The sequence below is a fragment of the Onychostoma macrolepis genome, chromosome 16 (assembly GCF_012432095.1).
Source record: "Onychostoma macrolepis isolate SWU-2019 chromosome 16, ASM1243209v1, whole genome shotgun sequence".
NCBI lineage: Eukaryota > Metazoa > Chordata > Actinopteri > Cypriniformes > Cyprinidae > Onychostoma > Onychostoma macrolepis.
Genome location: NC_081170.1, coordinates 29,798,609 through 29,823,083, shown reverse-complemented (window position 1 = coordinate 29,823,083; position 24,475 = coordinate 29,798,609). Strand labels below are relative to the sequence as shown.

General features: G+C 36.2%; 2 protein-coding genes across 2 annotated transcripts in view; both read left to right on the top strand.

Annotated features, from left to right (window-relative positions):
* The window catches only part of LOC131521569 (myelin basic protein-like), a 29,234-nt gene extending 13,852 nt beyond the window's left edge, over window positions 1-15,382 (top strand). The window contains exon 4 of the mRNA XM_058746449.1: window positions 13,495-15,382. Coding sequence (XP_058602432.1) covers window positions 13,495-13,781 — 287 coding nt within the window. The 3' untranslated portion in view covers window positions 13,782-15,382. The remainder of the gene's footprint in view (window positions 1-13,494) is intronic.
* LOC131521570 (myelin basic protein-like) lies at window positions 13,866-23,751 on the top strand. The gene is made up of 5 exons (XM_058746450.1): window positions 13,866-13,999; window positions 22,252-22,353; window positions 22,472-22,498; window positions 22,882-22,956; window positions 23,042-23,751. The coding sequence occupies exons 1-5, from the start codon at window positions 13,883-13,885 to the stop codon at window positions 23,075-23,077; spliced, it is 357 nt and encodes a 118-aa protein (XP_058602433.1). The 5' UTR covers window positions 13,866-13,882; the 3' UTR covers window positions 23,078-23,751.
* Window positions 23,752-24,475: the final 724 nt, after the last annotated feature.

The following is a 24,475-nucleotide window of genomic DNA, read 5'->3' as shown; positions in this document are numbered from 1 at the left end:
TACTATTTAATAGGTCGCTCATACTCACCATTCTTTAAATAGCAGTTCTGTTTAGCCCCCTACAGTTACCTATGTACAACTTAGTTAAAGCTCAGACAATAATCAGCGGTTATACTAGCACCGTTTGTCTAGCCCCGATAGTTAAAATAACCACGTACAACTTGAATAAAGATCAAACAATAATCAGAGGTTATGCTAGTATCCTATATCTAGCCCCCAATAGTTAGCAAACTACGTACAACTTAATTAAAGCTGAGACAGTAACTAGCGGTTATGACCAGTACTATAACTAGCCCCCCATAGTTAATGCAACTAAGAACAACTTAACTAAAGTCAAACAATTCCTGGACGCAGATTTGTAGTATCATATACCTTCACTTAATCTACTTGAGAAAATAATTTCAGAGTAAGTCAGAATAAATTCAAATGTAACAATTTATTATCAGTCAGGTAAATATGTATTATGCTAATTATACAGCCAATTCAAAGATATCAAATCAATACAAAATCTCAAAGATGAATCTAAGAGTAAGCATACCTGACTTGAGAAAAATACATGTGGGAACACTTCACCTCAGACCAAGACCAACATCCCCCGAAATGGAGACAGGAACTAACAATTGGAATTTGCATTGATCAAGCAGAGTTATCACCTTTTGGGACAGATGGTAATTTGCATGAAAGACACTGGGAACTGATCCGCCCTCTACAGTGTGCAAAATATCTCTTAAACTCCTAGGATCTGTATTACCTTTTAGTTTACTTCTTATAAGAATGAGACCATTGTACCAGTCGCCCTGAGACAAGACAATTCAAATGATACCAAACATGACTGTAAATATCACTTGCATTAATGTAGAACATTACTATTTACCATTGACCATTTTGAGCAGACTGAGTAGAAGGAAGGATGGGTGAAGGGATTTAAGAAGAAACAAATGGAAGTTTCCTGCACCTCCACTCTGGGGTGTCTCGAAGATGCCTGTGCGTGTTTGTACTGTCTGTTTCTCAGGAGATCAACGTATCTGAGGTTCTTTCATCCTTACAAAGTCATTATTTTTGTTTTCTTTACGCACAAAGTATGAACCACTGACTGTTTTAACGATGTCCTTACTACATTTATGTGCCTTGATCGTGGTCAGCCATTTCGACTAACTGCGCTTTATCTGGCAAACACAAAGTCCAACTACATTGAAATTTAATACACAGACAACAGGGCATTCAAAAAAATATGGATTATTTTTTGCCCATAAGGGGGGCAACAACTAAAAAGAATCTGCAACAGTCTGATCAAAGAAAAATTAAATGTATATCTTTATATACATATCTTTTGTTCTATAGCTTTAGAACTACTTTCACAGTTATCAAGCCACAAATATATTTACAGAAAGACATCAGAAACATTTTACCCACTTATATGAAACCCTCGGCAGTGAGCTTTCATTGATGCTTTTTATTCTTGCGTTTTAAAAAACAGGATCCAAATTAAAATATTGAAACAATGCCACAGAGACTAGTCTAGTGTGACCACCGCATAATACATCATTATATTCTGAACGTATCTCATTTAAGAAAACGCCCTCCAATTAATTTCTATCCAAATGCTGTGCTGCCGTGATAAATGAGAGCACAACACAGCTTAGTTTAAAATACCGTGTTTTTAGAAAAAGAAAGTGTGTTTATTATTTCTGTAGCCATGCATCATCTATCATAATCATGGAATGAAAAAAATATGCTTATACACTCTTAAAAATAAAGGTGCTTATGCCATAAATACAATGCCATAAATAACCTTTTTTGTCTAAATGGTTCCATAATGAACCTTTAACATCTGAAGAACCTTTCTGTTTCACAAAAGGTTCTTTGTGGTGAAAGAAGGTTCTTCAGATTATAAAAAGGTAAGAAAGAGATGGTTCTTTAAATAACCTTTGACTGAATGTTTCTTTGTGGAACCAAAAATGATTATTCTATGGCATCACTGTGAAGAACCTTTTAAGCACCTTTATTTTTAAGAGTGTAGGCAGGTGTTAAAGAATGTTAATTTAAAAAAACAGGATTAAGAACCACTGAAACAGAAACTCTCAAAAATGTAAAAATTGTTTTGAAGTCTGGATGTAATAATATACTTATGTTATCTTATATATATATATATATATATATATATATATATATATATATATATATATATATATATATATATATATATATATATATATATATGTGTGTGTGTGTATATATATATATATATATATATATGACTTTATTTTAAGGTTCAATTCTCACTATTAACAAACCATTAACTACAACTTTTGTCTCAATAAACTCCGGATTTGCTGCTTATTAATAGTTAGTAAAATAGTTGTTAAGTTTAGGTATTGGGAAGGATTAGGGATGTAGAATATGGTCAGGCAGAATGTGCTTTATAAGTACTAATAAACAGCCAATACAGTATGTTAAAAAAGGCACGCGAATAAGCAACTACACTCTTTTAAAAAAAAGGTTCTTAAATGGTTCTTTGGCAGGGTGTATGGTTCCATGAATAACTTTTAATATCCAAAGATCCTTTGCATTGCACAAAAGCTTCTTTGTAGCACAGGAAGGTTCTTTAGACTATTTAATGGTTCTTCACACTCACTTAACTATAGTTTACAGTGAGAATTGGTCCCTGTACTTTTTTTCTCTGGCCAAAATATTTTGGCAGTCGAAGTTTTCTAAATATATCAGCTGTAGTTTATTTTTGTAGTTGTTACAGTTGTTTATAGCACTAAGTGAGTATTCTGCTGCGGTTAGCGTGTAGAGAATGAGATGAGGAATAGCTGGTGAATGCTCAATGACAGTCAAACAGATGAGGGACTGTCTTTGGGGCCTGTGGGCGCCCTCGGGTTCTCGTGAATGCTGCTATAGAGAGGATTTCATGCAGGGGTGGGAGGCCTGGACACAGACCGCATGCCTATAGCCCCTCTCACAGACATGCTTCCCGTGCCTCAGTCCCACTGCTTCATACTGTGTGGGTCTGTTTGTTGCAGCAGGTCTTTAGCTGAGTTGGGTTAACTTTCCTCTGAAATCTGATCAGTCTTAGAAGTAGGGATGCACGATATTGGATTTTTGCTGATGTCCGATATGCCAATATTTTGGCCGATACCGATATATTTCCTTTTGTTTGGAAACAACACCAAGTCTCTCCTGTGCGGAAATTATAAGCAAAATATTTTTAATTTTGGTTAGGTTTTTAACAAGAACTTATTTGTTAGAATTAAATAAAAAAAATAATTTTTTGACAGTACATTGAAGCTTTAAAAATAACTATATATCAATTGCTGATACCCCCCCCCCCCCAAAAAACATTTTATTTTAAGATTTAACATTTGTAGATGGTCGAAAGCAAAAGTTATAAAAATTCTGAAAATCTTTTAGAGTTTATGATTTGTTTAAAAAATAAAACATATTACACATTAATTAATAAATCAGAATATATACAATTATTTCATTTGCAGGTGTTATTTTTATTTTATTTATTTATTTTTTTTATTTCATGTAAGCTATAGCTCCTGACCATTAAATCAAAACATACTCATTATTTTATGACCTCAATTACTGCTTTATTTAATCAGAAACAGTCTAAATGTAATTTGTGTAGGCTACTTTACTTTTAATTTAATTAGAAGTTGGCCAACAGCGCCCCCTACAGATTAAAACTCCTTACAAAACAGGCATTAGGACCCGGGGGAGGCTGCTGCTGCACTTGCTATTACTGTTTACTCTATCACACACCAAACACCTCATTCTGTATGTGCTTTCACAGATTAAATGCAGCAATCAAAAGAGTGAATCTAATCATCATTCAGACAAAACTTTGCTTCAAGAATGAGCCACACTGTTGACGTGATCTAATCACTAGCACACCCTGAGCACATGTGAGTTAACATCCCTCTTATCGGCAAGACATATCGGCATAATTTTTCATATCGGGCCATGCCGATATTTACATTTAAAGCTGTTATCGACCAATTCTGATATCAGTCTGATAATATCATGCATCCCTACTTAGAAGTATCGGCCCCACTTTATATTAGGTGGCCTTAACTACTGTGTACTTGCATTTAAATTAATCATTTGGCACAATGCACTTATTGTGTACATAAATGTTTTTACATTGTACTTATATTTTTAAAAATACCTATATGTAATTATATCTGTAATTACATTTATAATTACACTGTTGATCCATCCCTTACACCTTAACCCACCCTTAAACCTACCCTTACCACCAAACCTGTCCCTAACCTTACCCGTATCCCACCTCAACAGCAGCAAAAGTTTTTTGCAATACAGTATGAACACAATAAGTTCATTGTACTTATTATTTGATGTAAGTACATAGTAGTTAAGGCCACCTAATATAAAGTGTGACCGAAGTATCTTTTACATCTTTTATAGTGTAGTGTTTTGGTGCATGATCCAGACATTGCAACCATATGCATATAGAAGGAGAATATACACACTAGCAGAATAACAATATATCCAAAATACACAATTAGCCTATTTAAAAAAAAAAAAAAAAAAAAAGTGTTATACAGATTAGACAAATGCACGGAATTAAAATATGTACCCTATACATATACCAATTTCAAGACCAAATTTAAAGTAGGAATATCCTGTTTGAAATGTCCCACATCAAAACACTGACCCATGACTCAACAAGGACATTTTGTGTTCTTTCTAATGGGTAAAATCATAAATTAAAGCAACATTCAGACTGTCCCAAAATAAGTGTATTGTCATTTATTATTCAAAACTATCTAAATGCCAGGTGATGAAATGCACTTCTAGATGTTAGTGGTATAGTTTTCTATTAAACAAGCAAAATAAGTGAAAACATAAGAATTCATTGATGTACAGAGAACTGTTATAGTGTATTTATTGTACATTGCACATTCATACAATACATGTAGCAAAATACATAAGTTTATTTTTACATTCCACATTCCACCAGCTGGCCATGCTTATTGGTCACCGCTATCTTGTAAATTAGATGAAGCTCAGTGCCGCCACCATACTGAGGGAAATCTTGTGTTATAATCATTGAAGTGAACAACACTGCATTGTTGCTTTTTATAATGGTCCTGAAACTCTTATTTAAAAAAAAAAAAAAAAAAAAAATTCACATGGTTTGTGTTCTGTCGTTGTTATATTCACACTTCTTGTGATGTCTGGTTTTCTTAGTTTCAAAGCAATATTGTTATCTTTACTTGTTTTGCTCCTCATTTTTGGGCATATGCTGGGTACTTCTCAATGAGAAGACTGCATCCTAGTAAGGTTATGTCCTTCTTATGCACCTTATTTATGTCATAAATGTTTCTGCCCCCATGGTCAAAGCATGAAAATACTATTAATATTACAGGGCTCGCAAAATTTCAAAATCCCTGGTAGCCCTTCGGACAGGTACTCTTCAGATTTTGGTAGCCCGAAAATTAATTGAACTAGCCCAAATAAAAAAAAAAAAGACTTTTTTTTTAAAATATAGAAAATCAGATAGGAGTCTAAATGTCAATCAAAAATATGTTCAATACACAAATAGGCCTATCAACAAATATGAAGGAAGGAATTTTATTTCACTATTTACAGGGGACACTTAATTTCTAGCGATTATCGCTGATTTGATTGCACAGATACTATTTAAACTAAACTGAGCTAGACAATGACATCTCTGAATTCAATAATGAAATGCCTTTAACTGAAAATTGAGTGTTTAATCTTATCATTATACATTACTGACACTCTATCCTCCAATTTGATACTGTTAAGTGCTTTGACACAATCTGTATTGTAAAAGCGCTATATAAATAAAGGTGACTTGACTTGACTTGACAGGGTATCTGCAGAATTAAAAAAAATTTTTTTTAAGGCAATTTATAACCCATTTTAAGAGCTGCACAAGTAAAATGAACACTGTATGAGCGGGGTTGGACAATGTCTTTGGTAACAGTATTAAGCCATGAAATGACATGATTTACAGATACAGGTTTTCACAAAAACAAAAATCTTATACAACAGCATTTCAGCCTTTAGACCATTTTTATGAAAAAGGATAAATCCAGCATATAAATTATTATATTAATTTAAACAAATAAATATTACTGTCTTAATTGTTTAGATTTTTAGAAGGCACGTTGACGTCTTTCTGATTTACAACTCTGTGTTTGCTGCGTAAAAACATGGGCCGATATTTGCATTGATCTGACCATAAACGGCAAGAAAGGCTTATTGGAAATGCAAATTCATTCTCTACCACGAGGTGGCGCTTTAGCGGTTTCTCTCAGGGAAATTCCCTGTTAACGGCTGTACACAAAGCAGCACCGTCCGTGCTCATAAACGCTGCTTTATCAAGCATTATCCACCTTTTTCTTGACGTAAAAATGGGTGCGGCCATTTGTAAATTCTATGGGTCTAGTTTCCAGTCTCATCTGCGTCCAGCTATTTTTAGCTGTACAAAACAGATCGTTTTGCTGCTTGATATTGAAAATTAGTGTGTCTTATAATATTATTTGAATGTATTATCTTAATTATGAACACACTCCTCGTTATTTACCTATAGCGGCTAATGAACCGGAAGTCTCACCCATAGGCAGGCTTCTGCGTTGAAGAAAAAGGTGGATAGGTAAGATGAAATAAAAATGCCAACGACACATTTTTGAGGACAGTCGGTTCCCTTCAGATACATTCACATAAAGACATCTGCGCCGCGTTTTCACTTGAAACGTGCAGCACTCATATTTATTCAATTGCATCATTGCCTTTTGAAGTTTAACCCAGCTGTATCGCCATTCTTGTCTTTCTGTCCCCAACTGTAAGACCTTTTGAAATTATAGTTAAGACATTTCTTATACCATTTAAGGTATTTAAAACATTTTATGGCCTTAAGTTTGATGCAACTAAATTGAAGAGTTTTTAAGGACCCATGGGAGCTCTGTATTTAAGGTAGCCCATCGGGCAGGGCGGTGATACATTTTGGTAGCCCGACTGGAAAACACAATAGCCCCGGGATGTTGGGCTAGCGATTTTGCGAGCCCTGCATTAAATGTGAAAAAATGTTTACTGACATTCTATTAATTAAATTCACATAATGACAACTGTCTGTGGTCTTCCAGTAGTTTACATTACACACAGTTTAGCATTATTTAGCATTTAGCATTATTTTTTATTATAAATAAAAAAATTATGGCTTCATCTCCCAAATCATTTTTTTTTTGTATTGCATCTCATAATGAAATTGGATGATCTAATTTATTTTCCTTTAATTATTTTCTTTGAATTTGATTTCTTTGAATGTGTGCAAAGGATTGTGGGTTATCGAAGGATAAGCTTGCTGCATCTTTCAAAATACGCTGAATGAAAGATGCAAAGTAAAGGCTGCCTTTCAAGCATCCTTCAAATTGACATAGCCTTCGATGGAACTTGATGGCTTGGCAGCATTTGCAGCCTTACTAGGATGCAGCCTTTGAATTTAGCAGAATTTGAACCCGTTGCCTTCAGTTTCCTCTGTTCATTGTCAGCTCGTTTAAACTGTTGTCTTTGTTTAAACCTTCCTCAGTTGATTTCCTCTGTTTTGTTCCACTGGATTAGAAAAAGAAAAGAACTATATAACTCATTTTTTGTTTTGTATTGCATGATCATTTCTGAGGTCAGTTTACCTCGCCACTGCAGTTAAGGCCATTTAATCTGGTTCAACTAGCTTCAGCAAGGAGCCTTTAGCTTCTTGTATCATGCTAGCTTCAGTAGTGTGCAACAGAGAATTCCGTGTTGAATTCAAATGGGTCAAGCGATCACTCGCTGTGTTCATCACTGAATGGAGCAGCTGGTTTTGCTGATTGACCTACTACTTGACCTGCCCACCGGGTAGGTCCTAGTGCTCCCGATGCCCAGTCCATACCATTCATTCTAACCGGCATGCAACTTTGTTCAAGTTTACATGTGCTTGTATTTGCTTCATTGTCTAAACCAAGTATTCCAAAAAACATAAACAGCATTATATATGTGTGTATATATATATATATATATATGTAACCACAATAATGGAGAAGACTGCTGACTTGGCAATGATCCAGAAGACGAACATTGACGCCCTCCACAAAGAGGGTAAGTCACAGAGGGTCATTACTGAAAGGTGTGGCTGTTTACAGAGTGCTGTATCAAAGCATATTAAATGCAAAGTTGACTGGAAGGAATAATTTGGGTAGGAAAAGGTGCACAAGCAACAGGGATGACTGCAAGCTTGAGAATACTGTCAAGCAAATCTGATTCAAACACTTGTGAGAGCTTCACAATGAGTGGACTGAAGCTGAAGCTCAGGAAAAGGGCTACCAAGCCACTTCTGAAACGGAAACAACGTCAGAAGCATCTTACCTGGGCTGTGGAGAAAAAGAACTGGACTGTTGCTCAGTGGTCCAAAGTCCTCTTTTTAGATGAAAGTAAATTTTGCATTTCATTTGGAAATCAAGGTCCCAGAGTCTGGAGGAAGAGTGGAGAGGCACCGAATCCATGTTCCTTGAAGTCCAATGTGAAGTTTCCACAGTCTGTGATTGATTTGAGGTGCAATGTCATCTGCTGGTGTTGGTCCACTGTGTTTTCTGAAGTCCACAGTCAACGCAGCCATCTACCAGGAAATTTTAGAGCACTTCATGCTTCCTTCGGCTGACAAGCTTTATGGAGATGCTGATTTCATTTTCCAGCAGGACTTGGCACCTGCCCACACTGCCAAAAGCACCAAAAGCTGGTTCAATGACCATAGTGTTACTGTGCTTGATTGGCCAGCAAACATACTTTCCAGAAGGCCAACAATTCACTAAAAATGTTTTTTTTATTGGTCTTATGAAGTATTCTAATTTGTTGAGATAGTGAATTGGTGGGGTTTTGTTAAATGTGAGCCTAAATCATCACAATTAAAAGAACCAAAGACTTAAACTACTTCAGTCTGTGTGCATTGAATTTATTTAATACAATAGATAGTTTAAGACAATAATAGAGTTTCACAATTTGAGTTAAATTACTGAAATAAATGAACTTTTGCACAACATTCTAATTTATTGAGATGCACCTGTGTGTGTGTGTGTGTGTGTGTGTGTGTGTGTATATTGACCCTTTTCCTCTGAACATTAAAATTTCACCAAGGCATGAACCAACATTACATTTCAATGATCTCTTTGTGGAGATGGAAGGCACAGAGAATTCACCAATGAGGCAGTACACAGTGTGGTGTTGTTTGCAATAAGAATACAGTTCAAAGTCCAAAGCAAGCATAAACACAACATCACTAGTGTAACCAATCCAAAGAGCCTTCAGGGTGAAACAGGAGTGGTTCCCCGACTCAGAAACTCAGCACAGCAAATGAATAAAAAAGAAGGAAAACTGTGTACAAACAAATAAAAACTAAGTTTCTTCAGTCCAGACATTCAACTTTTCATTTACAAAGTCCATACAACAAAACATAACACTTAGATTGATATGTACGTACTGTAATATTCCTCAAAGTAGGGCAAAAATAGCAAGTGACATGAACTCATGGCTCCTGCTACAGCAAATGGTTACCATTTAGACACACGCTTCCCTAAGCACTTCCCCTTAACACCTTAACAGCGCAAATGTTTGGTGTTTTAAGAACAAAGCCTTTTTGATTATGACATGCAGCAAGGCAAGACTTCATCAGACCTTTGCACGCTAATAAGACTTTTATCCAAACAACGCAGAATTACTGCAGCAAAAGTAACCGCAGACTTCATATTGATCCTGAAGATCCTGTTTTCACAAAATCCAACATCACCGACTTGCCCTGGCCAGCTCAGTCACCTGGCTTGAATATTATCAAACCACTGTGGGCAGTGGTTTGGAGATAAGAGTAAGAAGATGATTCACTCCTCCAACATCTCTGGTGTTTTGATATAAAACATTCATCTGGAGACAACTGACAAGTTTTATGAATTTATTCAAAAAGGTTGGAATTCTGCATTAAAGGCAAAAAATACTTAATTAAGAAGTACTGCATATTTCTCAGGTGTTCATATTATTTTGTCCAACCCTTCGGCAGGATCGTATACCACAACACGATATGATTATCACGGTATAGCAAATCATGCTTAATTTAACCCCACCCTAGTGTATGATATACATTGATTTTGAGATTCTGCACAGATGTCTTGTCACTGTTTGTTGGCCACACATGCAAGGGTTAAAGCAGTGTACACATTTTCGAACTCTTCCTAATCAAACATCTGATTAGCTAGTTATTAGTGTCTCCAAGACCTAAAAAGGATGGGTCAGAATAGGGAGACATCCAAAATGTCAAACTCATTTTCACTGAGGGCCACTTCAACATTATGGCTGCCATCAAAGGGCCGGTTGTAACTGTGACTGTCTCTTTATTTTATTATTAGCTACTTATTAAAGTTACAAATATTGTATTTATGCATTTGCATAGATTTAAAAATATATGTTATTACTCTGTGTAATTTTAACATAAATCCTTTTAATTTATCAGGTTAAGAAACAAATAATTGTGCGCTGCTAAAAATGTGTGACAGATATGGGATTTAAAAAAAACAAATGAGCCCGGTCTCATGAAAATGCATATCAATAGCACGATTTTCAGTTTTCTATTTTTCCAGTAAACCACTCGTGCCTTCAAGCCAAATAGCTTGCTGAATTAAAAAAAAAAAAATTTGTGGCATCTGTACGTGACTACTGTTATCTCCGCCATCTCTGATGAAATCGGCTGTTTTCTCTGCATTAGAGCGGTTTTGAACTAACTGTTTGAATGCATTCGCTTTCTGGATCCTTAAACATTCCAGGAGTTTACCGGCTGATCTGATCGCAAAAAACTGCTTCTTTTCATTTTTATAATGTATTGTTTTCGTTAAAATTTACTGATTGAAATTAGTAATTATTTTACTACTCTGCGCTAGGATGACCACCTGGCTATAGATCTGTTTCAGGACAGTAGATGTGATTTTACCGGACAATGCGGGACACGTGCGAGACAGATAGGTACATTTATTACTGCTTTGTAAATACTGATTTACATTCATTGGCTTATGCGCCAATTTATGTTTCTGCCGGTGGATGCCCACACTCCAGGTTATGCTTATGGCAACATTAAATTCAGGAGAGAAGATCATTTTTGAGCGCACACATGTAATGTCTGACCGATAGAGAGCGCGTCCATTTTATGTGAGAGTGAATGAATGGGAATCCACCTGTGAGCGGAGAGATTTACGCTCTGGACATTTATCATTAAAATAACTCCGTAGAAAAAGGAGAAGAAAGTCGTGTCTGAAAGCTTCCATCGATTTTAAATTGTATTATTTTTTTTAATTCGATAAATGAATGGAGAATATCGTGTTTTTCCATCGGTGGTGCTCGAGCACTTGATGAGGTCCGCTTTATTCCTTTGAGCCGTCCATGCAGTCGTCATCAACGGAAAAATCCCACACCCCTAATCCTAACCATTGCGTATCATATGCACACCAAAGTTCATTTCTGCATGTAAATAGAACGCCAAATAGAAACAGAAACTTGTGGTATTAATACGCACTTTCATAATTTACAATATAAAGCAACATAGATTTTTTTCATTTTAAGACAATCATGTGCTCTCGCGGGCCACATAAAATGATGTGTCGGGTCGGAATAGGCCCGCGGGCCTTGAGTTTGACACACGTGGTGTAGAAGGAAGTACTGTGGAAGAAGTGGGCTGGGAACACAGGAGGCTGAACTCTGAATGGTAGCCTTCCAGGAACAGGTCTGGCCACCTCCATTTTACAACCTGTAGTGACCACAGACAGTGAAAGAGAGATGTTGAAGATGCAAAGAGAAAACAGGCTGGTTTTAGTGCATGCTCTGTGGACAACTGTTTGAAGAATTAGGTTATGTCCGCTACAGAGAAATGGAATATACTGATCTGCAGCATCTGCCACGGGAGCCCTTTCCGCAAAGATGGTGTTATTTTTCTCGAAACAAGCATAGAAATGATTGAGTTTAGGAGATGGAAAGCAGTACCTGTTTTGCTATTCCAAAATAAAAGCAGATGTCTGTGCGAAAATGGCCATTAATCCATGGTGTCTGGTTGAGGTAGATGCATATTGTTTTGGTTGGCACTAAATGATCAATGCCAATAATCAAAATGGAGAAATAGCACAGACACTGGAAAAGGATAAATTCTTAGCTTGCCTGTGCTTGCACACGGTATCAAATGGAGTATACTTTTGAAAGGTGTATTTTGAAAGTAATTAGGCTTGCCACTACACCAAATTGTTCTGAAAACAATTGTACAAAACCTTACAGATTCATAATATTCTTTATTACCGCATAACACTCACATATTATTCATGCTATAAAGCAAATCCCATCCGCTTGATTTTATTTTATATCATCAACAAATGTAAACTGTACTGTCAGCCAGCTCTAAACAGCTAAATGTGAACAATTAGGCATTATAACATCATAAAACGTTGTAAAGCTGCTTTGAAACAAAGTGTATTCTGAAAAGTGCGATGCAAATAAATTGACGACTAAAAGGGCAATAATTTGTCTAAATTGGGATTTTAAATTCCAGTTAAACAGAAAATAAGCAAAGTTTTAAGATTTTGAGCAACATTTTAAAGCGTACAGTTACTTAAGGTTTATTTCTTGGACTGTTTAAGGCCACTAACCAAATGTAAACACATTTGTGACATTGGTAACCCATTTGTATAGAAGGTGTGGTTTGTTTGCTTCCACTAAAGCACACAAGATGTCTCTGAAATTCCACTTTTGACAAATAAATTTAGGCTAATAATGTGTATAGAAAATAGAAGCATTTTCAGTAGTTGCCTCAACTTTTTTGTCTCTTTTTGGACCTTCCTTAATGATTCATTTGGACCAGCCACAACCTCACAAAATGGACTTCAGAAATGAGATGAGTTTCACTTTGCAGAGAATTCGCAAAATCCAGCCTGGGGAAGTTATTACAGTCACACTGTTTCCTTTGTCCTTCTACAATAACGTTGTGGTGGCACAAAGAAGCTCTGTAAGAAACACTAGAATTCAGATTCTCTTGTGTTGTGTGGTACAGTAGCGGCTTTGTCTCGCTGCACTGGGTTCAAACCTGACGACCTCCTGAGGAAGCACTGCTCTGAAATCTATGAATCTCTAGATCTGTTAACATATAAGTTTTTATGAAAAATATACAGAATCATAAAAACTGCTCATCTATGAATTTATTACACATGGCAAAGTTTCCATAATTCTCATGTTTATTACAGAGCTTGTGGATCTTTTGTCCAAGAAAAGTGATCGGTAATGCCATGAACAGGTTTTTTCTTTTTTTTTCTTATGTGGACTTTGTGAGAGAATCTGTAGCACTTGTTGCCTGCGCAGCAGGGGCTGGGGGTGGGGGGTGTTGGGGTAGGTGATGACAATGATCTTACTGTGAAATGTCAGATAACTCCCGATGTTTCTGTGCAGGACTGGGGGAGGCGGACCTCAACCAGAACAATGGGTGCTCCAGCAAGAGTCCAGTGGTGACTGACTCCATGAACGCAGCAGTAGATCACAGCAGCTGGAACCATCCGAGCACAGCCGACCCTAATGCCTCAGGGCTCCGCCCCCACTTGGTCCGCCTCTTTTCTCGAGATGCCCCAGGTCGCGAGGACAACACCTTCAAAGACCGCCCCTCGGAGTCTGATGAGCTGCAGACCATCCAGGAGCACGGCGGAGCTGGCTCAGAGTGCGATTCTGAGTGTGCAGAGTAGGACCTAAAGTAGATTTGCTCTTTGCCCTCTCTTTCCTCACACCTATTTTGGAAACAAAAAAATAGAAAGCACCGCTGCAGAGATTAAAGCTAACACTTAGCATGGCATCTGCAAGCTCTTCGCAGTCAACATTCAGGCTGGGTCGCAGTAAGAAGAATCCTACTGTTATGGATCAGATCGGAAAGTTCTTTGGAGGGGATAAAAAGAAGAAGGGAAAGGTGAGGATTGAGCAGGCATTCAGAGTTCTCCACATGAGCCTTTACTACTGTTCTATTTGCGTGAATTTATCTTGACCTGAAATTATTGTTTGATTCCGAGATCACCACCAGTAAATGAGTTGCGTGTGATTTTTCTTTTTTTATTGACTTTTATCTCTTTATCTCTTAAGTTTATTACACATTGCTGTCATATAGTATCCAGTATTGAATAAAGCTGCAATTTGTTATAGGATTTTACTGTGATTCAGGGATTCAGCACACAGTGTGATGTTTATAAACAACATAACTTTTAGCTTTTATAAAATGTTTAAATGTATTCGAAATGCCTGTGTAACAAAATTAAGTGTTTTTATGACTTTTCACTGACAGCAACTGCAACGTTGAAAAGTTTGGTAGTAATCAGAAAAGATGGTACATATAGCATATTGTACAAGGAGTGGTACTATGTCTCAATCTGGATGTTTATGTTGGCAAAGAGAATTTTCACATATCTATGACATTTTCTTATACAGTATGTGACCGATAAATATTTTATATTTTATAGCCATTTTCAACATCATGGTGTTAAGGGAGCACCTCAGGGTTTTTCATGGTACAGACGGAGGCCATTACTGATCAGGGGTGCGTTTCCCAAAATCAACTATGGTCGCAAGTTCCGTCGTTACCAATAGAGTTCAGTGGAACTAACGACCATAGTTAGCTAACAATGCTTTTGGGAAACGCACCCCAGTTTGGTTTCTAAAATGAATTTGCGTGGTTTTGGAAATTATATTTAATGTTTGTTATGCTTGTGAAATTATGCAATTTCTAGAGCCTTAACTTTTAAGAAAAGAGGGAGATAAATATTTTTGTTCTAAAATCAAGATATTTAAGCTGTTAGGTGACACACACCAAAGTTGGGAAACTCTTTTGCTTTGTGGGAAAATGTGAAATGAGATCTCGATTATGTAAGTTTCTATTTGTGACCTTATATTTAAAGTGCCATATGATGGTTAAAATGTAACGTTTCAGAATTACTGACTTGTGCAGTGTGTAACATTTTGATTAACTAGTTTTAATATAGCTAAAAGTTTTGTGGGGAAAATAATGTTAAATAATGTGACAAAGAGATTGAGATGTCATAGTTCCAGTTGTATAATAATTGTGTTGCTGCTTTAACCAGATTTTTCAAACATGCCTCAGGTTAACTCATCTCTCTTATGTAACCATGTGATCTTTTAAGTGTTAGTGCCTCACTAGTAACCCCTATAGATTTGTGTCCCATTTGTAACAACAACAGCTTGTGTAACCTACATATTCTGGAACAACCCTGAAGATGTTCCTTAGCCTGATCCTGTCCTGAGCTTTTTGACATTTGCTTAATTAAAATGTATGTAACATGAACATTGGCTTTTTTGTTTATTTGTTTTGAAATAGTGAGGCAATTGTGCTCTTTAAAAAGATTTTGTTGCTATGGGCGTCTTTTTTTTTTTTTTGAATTGGTGTGGTCACAATGTGAATTTTAAATTGCCAACGTAAAGGGTTGACCAAGTCTGGTCAAATTTATATGCATAAGCAAGATTGAGCAGTTGTTTAAAATTATTAATGAAAATAGTTTGTTTTAAATAATATTAATATTCTTTGTAATATTAAAAGATCCTATGATTATTTTGTACTGACAGGAATCTGTTAATATTTGAATACAGAACATAAATTTTAACATTAGTTAATAAACCAATACGGATATGAAAACAACACTATAGGTTCAGTTTATTATTCACAGGCAGCCTTTCCTTGCTGCAAGTGTTGGGCAATATAGTTTAAAAAAAACAACATTATTATTAATTATTACTAATTATTACTGTTTAATGAAGATTTATAATTATATAAATATTTAGATTATGAATTTGCTCTGACATTTTTTATAAGGTGGTTTCTTCAGAAAATCCTTAATTTTGAAACTTCTAGGCCCGGTTTCACAGACAGGGCTTAGCTTAAGCCAGAACTAGGCCTTAGTTAAATTAAGGTTTTTAAGCAGCTTTTATAAAAATGCCTTTGAAGAAAACGTTACAGGTGTGCATCTTGAGACACAACAAAGGCGCTGACATATTTTAAGATATGTCAGAGCAAGATATTTTCAGTTGAGACAGCTCTAAGCCTTGTCTGTGAAACCGGAGGCCGGAGGAGATTCAAAATTGTTAATGCAAGAAATGAAATACAGTGGAAAAAACGTTATGCAATGCTTCACCTTACTAACAAGCAAAACAACTAACAGTATACTTTCTGCAGTCCCCCAGGAGCAATATGTGGTAACTGCTCAGCAATACAGTGAAGGAAGGGGATTTCAGTTTATAGATTGATCCAATGCCGCAGCGAGGCAACCGTTTAATCATTTCATCAAGATGAAACAGAATGCAAGGGGGAATAAACAATGCAAGGGGAAGATGTGTTGAATCTGTGAGAGGAAACTGAGCATGATGCCACTGAGGTACAAGGCTTCATAAAACAAAACAGGATGGCTCCAAAGCAGAACATTTGTTCACAGTGGCCACCTTCTGTTCCTAAACTAATGCTAGTATTCATAAAATGTGAAAGTCTCAGGTCCCATATCTCACTCAGTCACAGATGGTGATGAGTCCAGCCCTTTAGAGGGTTCCTATGGTGTTCCTCCCATCTCTCCTTGGCCATCATCCTCCTCTCAGCCCTAAGGCTAAACCCAATGTCAGATCTGCAAGATAGGAAGCTGTCAAGTTAGACATTTTTTTTTGCTTAGCATGTATGTACAAGAACAACACTATAAGAAATACATATTCACAGAGGCATTTTTTTTCCTTTGAAATCAAGCAGAAAATCCAAATAGTTGTAATATCTAAAAATTCTGGAGACTGCGAGCCTATGTATTATTTTTAATTTGCTGATACAGTACCTCATATTTTATAATATAGGAAGTTTCCCCCACCCCTATCATTGATCATTGAGTCAGGAATTGTAGGCTGACTGGCAGGCTAAGTTCATGGAGGTTGAGACTGTAGTAAAGCCAGCAATAGAGGTCTGGCTTATTGGTGAGTGCCTGCATAACAATCTTGCTAGTTGTTTAGGTCTCTGTTGTGGTTTTGGCTCATCCTGGCATGAACTGTTTGTGGCCTTTGCTGACCACCTGCAACGAGTGATTGTCTGGTCATAGAGATTGCTGGCTGGGAAGGGCTGTGTTATGGTCTTTGCTGTATGCGAGTAAACCATCTGACCTGTGGCCTGTAGCATGAAGCAAGATGAACAAACTCGGAGTTTCAGAGTAGGTTTAGAATTGACAAAGCCAAACAAATCCAACCTAGTTTAGATCAGGATCAGCAGGCTCACAAAGCTCGATATATAAACACTCTGTCAACTCAGAGTTCGAACCAGAGTTTGTGATTAACTCTGGAGTGCGTGCTGATGCCTGAAACTAACGTGTGCAGCAAACAGCCAATCACACGGAACGTGAGAGCATCAGCAAAGCGTCCGCTGGATTCACTTCTCGCGAGAGTCAGCGCAATTCACTTTTCTGCTGAAGATTAAGAGATGTCGTTATTAAAAATCAATTTAAATGAATTTACAAGGCAGGAATTAACACTTCTGTTGCAGCAAAAGTTTGAGAAGGCAGCAGAAAGAAAATATATGACTATGCAAAAGAATAAACTGAATTTAATTATTTATATAGTTTCACACAGAGCTCAAAAGGAAAAGTTTAGTCATTTTAAAAGTTAGATATATTAAAGCTTATCTATATTTAATTTGATTTAAATGCAAAGCTTAAAATCAAATGCCACTTCATATAATATGAATATATTATATGAATTACAAATAATTATAATTAATATAATATTAACATAATAAATAAGTAGCCACAAAAGTCGGGCAATTTTGTCTCTAAAATTCTAACTGCTTTAATTTGGAGCAAGAGATACAGGGGAGTGGCTTCATTGCATCAGATGTATGTCACTTTGCTCATCGCTGATTGGTCCAGTTTGGGTTTGTGATCCCTAATTCAGAATAAAACCTGCTCCGGAGCAGGGTAGCTGTGTAATGTAAGTTACCATGGTGATGACATTACGCTCAAAACCAACCCATCTTCTTGAGCCCAACAACTCAGAGTTTGCTCAAACTAAACGCGAGCTTACCTGGGTAAAAACCCGAAACCGGCTTCGTGCTACAGGCCACAGGATACAGTCTGGATCAAGGTGACTATGGTAACCTCGGGATAGGTCTGAGGATGAGTGATCAAGTCAGACCGAGACCAATATGAGTGTAAATGCCATTCACCATTTATGTGGAGTGTTTTTCAGAACTGCATTAAAAATGTTTATAACATGGGTCTGGGTTGCACTGTTGCCTCAAAGCAAGAAGGTCCCTGGTTTGAGTCCCAGCTGAGCCAGTGGGCCTTATTCTCACCATGTTGGCAAAGGTTTCTTTCAGGTGCTCGGATTTTCCCTACAATCCAAATTGTCTGTAGATGTGTGTGTGTGTGTGTGTGTGAGCCCTGTGATGGACTGGGTGTCCCCCGCCTGTGGCCCGAGTCGCTGGGATAGGCTTCAGCATTCACGTGGCCCTACAGAGGATAAGCAGTTTGGGCTATGGATGGATATAAAGGCCTGTTCACACCAGTGTCTATTAATGCATCTGTTTATACCAACATGAGCATCAGTCACTGTGACAGTTTGTTTTTAAATCTCTTTTCCATTACACTGTGAAGAAAACTGGCCAACCAGTAGGTTTCATTTGTTTGGTCATATGCCCAGAGCCGCTGCTGTTAAAAACATACAGTACATAAAACCATGAGTCATGAACAGATTGTGCTAAGAGATAATGAATAGCAGAGGAAAAACCTGTTTCTGTGTCCAAAATAGGATACTGTATAGTAGGTTCTACGTTTAGTTTGAAACTTGCAACTGTTAAAAAAGTCAGTATTCAGTATAGTATGAATATGTGCAGTATGAATGAAATTTGGATCTGCCTTGCTCTCATTTTCATGTGATCTACAGCATCACGTGCTTCACTGCCATTCACAAATCCTCTCCCGTGGCCTCATGGGATAGTGAAGTGTCCATCGGTTGCACACTTCAGAAGTAATCTGGGTACTTTTTACCTACTGTTTTACTATGCGGGGTTGGTGTTTGGTGTCGTTTGTGAATACAAAACAGTGAATACAAAAATCTGACTTTCTTTCTTCTTTGTGACAAGCAGGTGTCAAAAATAAAAAAGTTATGTAGCATTTTTTGTCCCAGAGTAACCAGGGTATTTCTGCTTTACTAAAAGCACCATCTACTGTAACAGAGTGAATCAACATATTCATTCAGCTCTTCTGCTGTTTTTTTATGCATTGGTCTGAACAGAAAAATTGCACGCAAATGTCTTAAGACCCTCAAAAAATACTGTACTCTCATCTTTCCACAAACCCTAACCCCCAACATAACAGGGTACCAGCCAAAAAAAAAAACATTACAATATTAACATATGAACATGTTCCACAAAGTCTGACAACGTGTGTAAGATTGTGTCTTTATTTTGAACAATATATCTATATGTTAACACAACGGAATATCAGGGATCTATTATCTGCCTCAGTCCTCACTAGTTTGTCTGGCCAGTAAAAGATGTGAAAGCTGTATTGGCTTATGTACAGAGCTAAACCTAGTACACTGAATGACTACAATAAATCAGTAACCAGCATTCTTCATACATAAATTATAGAGAGAGAGAGACAGAGAATATGCTTGTTACTGAATCATTGTAGTTATTTTTGGAGAAATGTAAAAACAATTGGCTTTATACTCTCTGTATCTGTATTTGGATACAACCAAATGTGGGCGGGACTTAAACCAGAAGTTTCGCTAAAGTACATGAAAAGCCCATTTAATTTTTTTTCTTTCCCCTTTATAGCTTACATTTAGCAAATATGCCTTGCATAATTTAAAACATTTTTTATACTTGTTTAGTTCAAAATTTCTGTAAGTTCTGTTAATAATTAACACAATAATATCAAAGGAAAAAAGTTCTTTAGTACAGTATTTGTCTGTGTGGACTGTGGATAGCTCTTGCTCATCACTATATTACTGCTATTAAAAACTACTCCTATTAGAAAGTACAAAAACCAATAGAACCCATTATAATCAGTGATACTGTCTACAGCAAACACGGTGTGGCTCAACAAATCACTGGCTACAAACAGAGAGCAAAACATCTACAAAAAAAATAAAAAACCCCACCACACTTTTTTTTCTTTTTTTTTGTGATGTACATCACAACATGGAAGAAAAGATCTGCCACTACTTCAGTTTCATCCCAACTTTAAACTCAGTGCCTGCAGGTGACCTAAGACTGACCTGAGGAACGTTTTCCCTGCAAACAGTTCAGCAGTTAATATGTGTGTCCTGTATTCCTGACCACTAAACCAGCAATTGCCCATCATTCATGAATTAACCATCTTTGAGTCAGTTCTTTCTTTTCAGTGAATTGGCTGAACAGTTGCAAAGCAATCTGAATCAGTTCACACTCATTCGAACCGCTTTCTCACCGAATCAACTGTTTTTATATTGTTAAGAATTCTTCATAATTCTTCATTCTTCACACACATTACCCATACTTTTCCGGATGAGGTATGTAGGTCATTTTTCAATTTTGGTAAACGAGAGGCAGGTAAAAATGCTTGTTCTTTTTTTAGATAAAATTGTTGCTATGTACCTATTTACATTTAGTATACTTTTCAATATTCAGCAAAGGTTTAGGACATTTTGATTTGAATTCCTTTTAATCAAATACCTGTGCTTATGCTTACGCACAGTTACTTATGTTACTTACCACTATTTCCCCCGAGTGGAGACAGTAACACCACAGACAAATTAGCACAATTCCAGATGTTAAATAAAATCTATAGGCCAATTTGCAATATAATTTTTATTTAAAAATGTTGCTGCAATTACATCCTTTTCTACCTTTTTGATCTGTGGTGGGAACATGCAGATTTTGTTACTCATTAAACCTCTTAAACTCAAATATGTATTTTAAAACAACATTGTCACTATTAATAATGCACAAATAGTTTTCACCCCACAGAATACAAACATGCAAACATTTGATGATTTATTGATATTTAAAGATTATTTCAAGTAGGAGGGACACCCCTTGCCACCACAAATGAAGAATGACCCATTTGGCTTCGGGCACATCTGTATTTCCAAGATTTATAGTGTCAGTTCTTGTCCAACTTCCTTCAGGATCAAATGTGTCAAATCAACAGAGAATGGTAGAAGTTTCATTTTAAGATTGTTCTGGGAACCAAAAATTGTTAGCTGGGTTATCCATAAAAAACCTACGGTTTTCTTTTAAACATACTGGTGGTAGGCTATTTTGTTTTCTGTAGATAAATAGGCTACATTCATTATTTATTCATTTTAGCATGGTGTGTAAGTGGAGGCTAACAGCTGCTTAATGACAAATTTGAAAGTTCAGTGTGACTGACACTACACTGAAAAAAATGGTACTACATTTTTTTTAAGGTAAGTGGTTGCAAACAATTTATTTTAGCTACATTTAAATAAAAAAATAATGTTGAAAGTTAGTCAACTAAATTTGTTTATTTAAATGTAGCTAAAATAAACTGATTGCAACCGCTCACCTTAAAAACAACGTAGTAAATTCAATGAATCATTTTTTTCAGTGTAGGAGACAAAATGTGCAGCCTAATCGTAATTTGTTACTCTTCGAATTATTTACATGTAGCGACTAATGAATCTGAAGTCTCACACAAAGAAAACTGCTTACTTCTGTGATGCAAAATAAAGTGGTTACCACGGTTACCACACCACACCAAAGACATTTGTCAGGTTTTTCTCCTTAGAACACTCTTATGTGTAAAACGTGTAAAATTGATTACGCTTCTCATTTCAAGCCTCCGTTGCATAATGGAAGAACTAGAAATGGAAGCTTGAACCATTGATATATGCAGACGAATACAGTTATGAAATAAAGAGGGAGGGACGTGAAGGATTTATTAGAATATGCAATCTTCCCTACTACATAAGTGGGAAAAAAAACAGTAGGTGAAATGTGAAATGCAGTATGTCAAAAAATGTACAGTATTCATAATACTGTAGACACACTTTTTCATCAGCTTTGGAAGTATTTTCCCTATTCATTGTTCCCACTTTCCTTTGAAAAGTTTGGACCAAACATTTTAGTCTGAAGATACTGTTGTGATGGAATGTTTAATGATCAAAAATGTCGTCTCTTCAACACAGGGGTCTTTTCGTGGTGGTTTGTCTGCATCACCTCAAAGATCGAGCGCATCTCCTCGTCGCCGTCCAGATGAGAATGCTGTCGTGCACTTTTTCAGAACCATTGTTCGTATCTCTCTTTCCTCCTTTTTCCCTGTCTCTCACACCACACCATTGAAAGATAGAATGAATATTCTTTTATGGATGATTTTCATTGCATTTTCTCTCCCCCCCCCCCAATTAGGTTTCTCCCTCTACCCCCAAATCTAGGGTAAGTCTCAAAATTCTGAGGTTGACAGCTGTTCCCTTTCAAGAAGTTTGTTAACATTATGCTTTAGGTGATCTATATAGATTTGATTTGAATTCACATTTTTATTTTACTCAGTTATCATGGAAACAGCAAATTTCCATTACCCCAGTCCCATACATAATAGGCTATATATTTTAGTATTTTATTAGTAATCAGTAGCTTTGTTACTTTGAATTGATCTGTCATTTTTCATTATCATCAATTTGCTTTATGTCAGCAGCTGTTGTTTTGTTTTGTTTTATAACTCAATAACTCTACAATTCACTTCTGCTACACTGGCAAAATGATTTTGGAGATATGAAAAACCTCAGTATCCACAACAACACTATATGGTTTATTAACAGAGAGACCAGAAATCACAGAGCTCCACCAAAGGCCAAAAGGGACGTGGAGACACCTTAACCCGGATCTTCAAAATGGTAACAAGATTTTTTTTTTTTCATCGTTAATTAACATGTAACATCGTCAGTCAATTTAAGTTTGTGTTTATTGTCTCTTTTTCAGGGAGGGAGCCAGTCTGCTTCATCTACCAAGCGTTGAAACCTCAATACCTTTTTCCTATTAAAAAATAAAGAGGAAAACGAATGGAAAAAAGTTCTTTTTTAAATTTTGTTTTCTAATACAGTAACATTGACTTGAAAAAGCTTTTGCATTGATATGTTACAACACAATCTGTGTCTTCTGAATTATTCCTGTTCGGTCTCGTCAAACTTGTATTGACATAGTTGTGTATAATCTTTGATCATTGAAATGGTTTCGTCTTGTCTCTGTAGTGTCAATACTCACCTTCACACAGCTTAAGTGTAACCAGTACCTCTCTTAGCATATTGTGTACTAACCTCAAATGTGTTTTCTACACCTTTTACATGTTGATGAACAGTCTTCTCTGTACAGTGTGATGGGGTTTGCAAGGAGGTGGTCTGTGTGCCAAAATGCATAACTTATATTCTGACATCCACAATGTAGATTCTACTTCCAACCACAAACTGTTTTTTTTAAACGTGTGTTTGGTTCCAGAGATTTCTAATGAATTTGGTAACCATAGATTACTGCGCTTAATTTGAATATGACTGATTCTGTGCCCTTTGCTCATCATAGTTTGAGACTTCATTTCTATTCATACAAAAACAACTGGAAAAAGGGTTCTTATTTAAACTAAAGAATATTTGATGTCTTCTGTGTTTGTTACACCTAATTAAAAAGAGTGAAACGTTTTTTTGTGGTTCTTTTTATGCCTATTTAGCATTTTAGCTATGTAGAATCAGTTTAGCAAATGTTACAAAATCAAATGTGTAAGTGGACTTCTTAAATGAGGATGCTGGGTTTCAGTATAAATGAATTTTATGTTCATGTTAAAATCATATGGCACTTTGTACTTCACACTTTGGACTTGCTGTTGGTAACGTGCTACCAATATAAAGTTATAATTCAATTATTTAATCATTTAAACTGCTTATGCTACAATTCAACAGTAGGGAACATGTTTTGTATATGTTTGTACAGGGCGTCTACAAGTAGTCACCTTCTTTTTGTACCATCACTCAATAACTGCTTGATCACCACTGCAGAAGTATTAACGATGCAGTGATTGAAAAAATAGTTATCACTCACTGATCAAGAGGACATTCAATTTTGAAAAAAGAAAAAAAGAAAGATAAGCATTTAAAGAAGTTAAACATGGATGTCTCTGTGTCAGAAGCCATTATTGGTTCAATCAGGAATGAAAGCTAGAACAATTCATTCAGAATATATAGATTTCCTATAAAGAAGTGTGAGAGAAACCACAGACCTACTATAAGTACACATATAAAATATGTATTCAGTGTGTATATTCAGTGTTTCAGATTTCATGTAAACTCTAAACTACTCCATGCTGTCCCACTTAATCCATAAATAAACCCATATATGAAACCTATATATTCATATAAACATATTAAA

Excerpts from the sequence above, each read along its gene's own strand:
- LOC131521570 (XM_058746450.1), top strand. The coding sequence starts at position 13,883 with ATGGCATCTGCAAGCTCTTCGCAGTCAACATTCAGGCTGGGTCGCAGT. Across the intron at positions 22,354-22,471 it reads TGCACTTTTTCAGAACCATT|GTTTCTCCCTCTACCCCCAA; the intron begins GTTCGTATCTCT and ends CCCCCCAATTAG. Across the intron at positions 22,957-23,041 it reads TAACCCGGATCTTCAAAATG|GGAGGGAGCCAGTCTGCTTC; the intron begins GTAACAAGATTT and ends TCTCTTTTTCAG.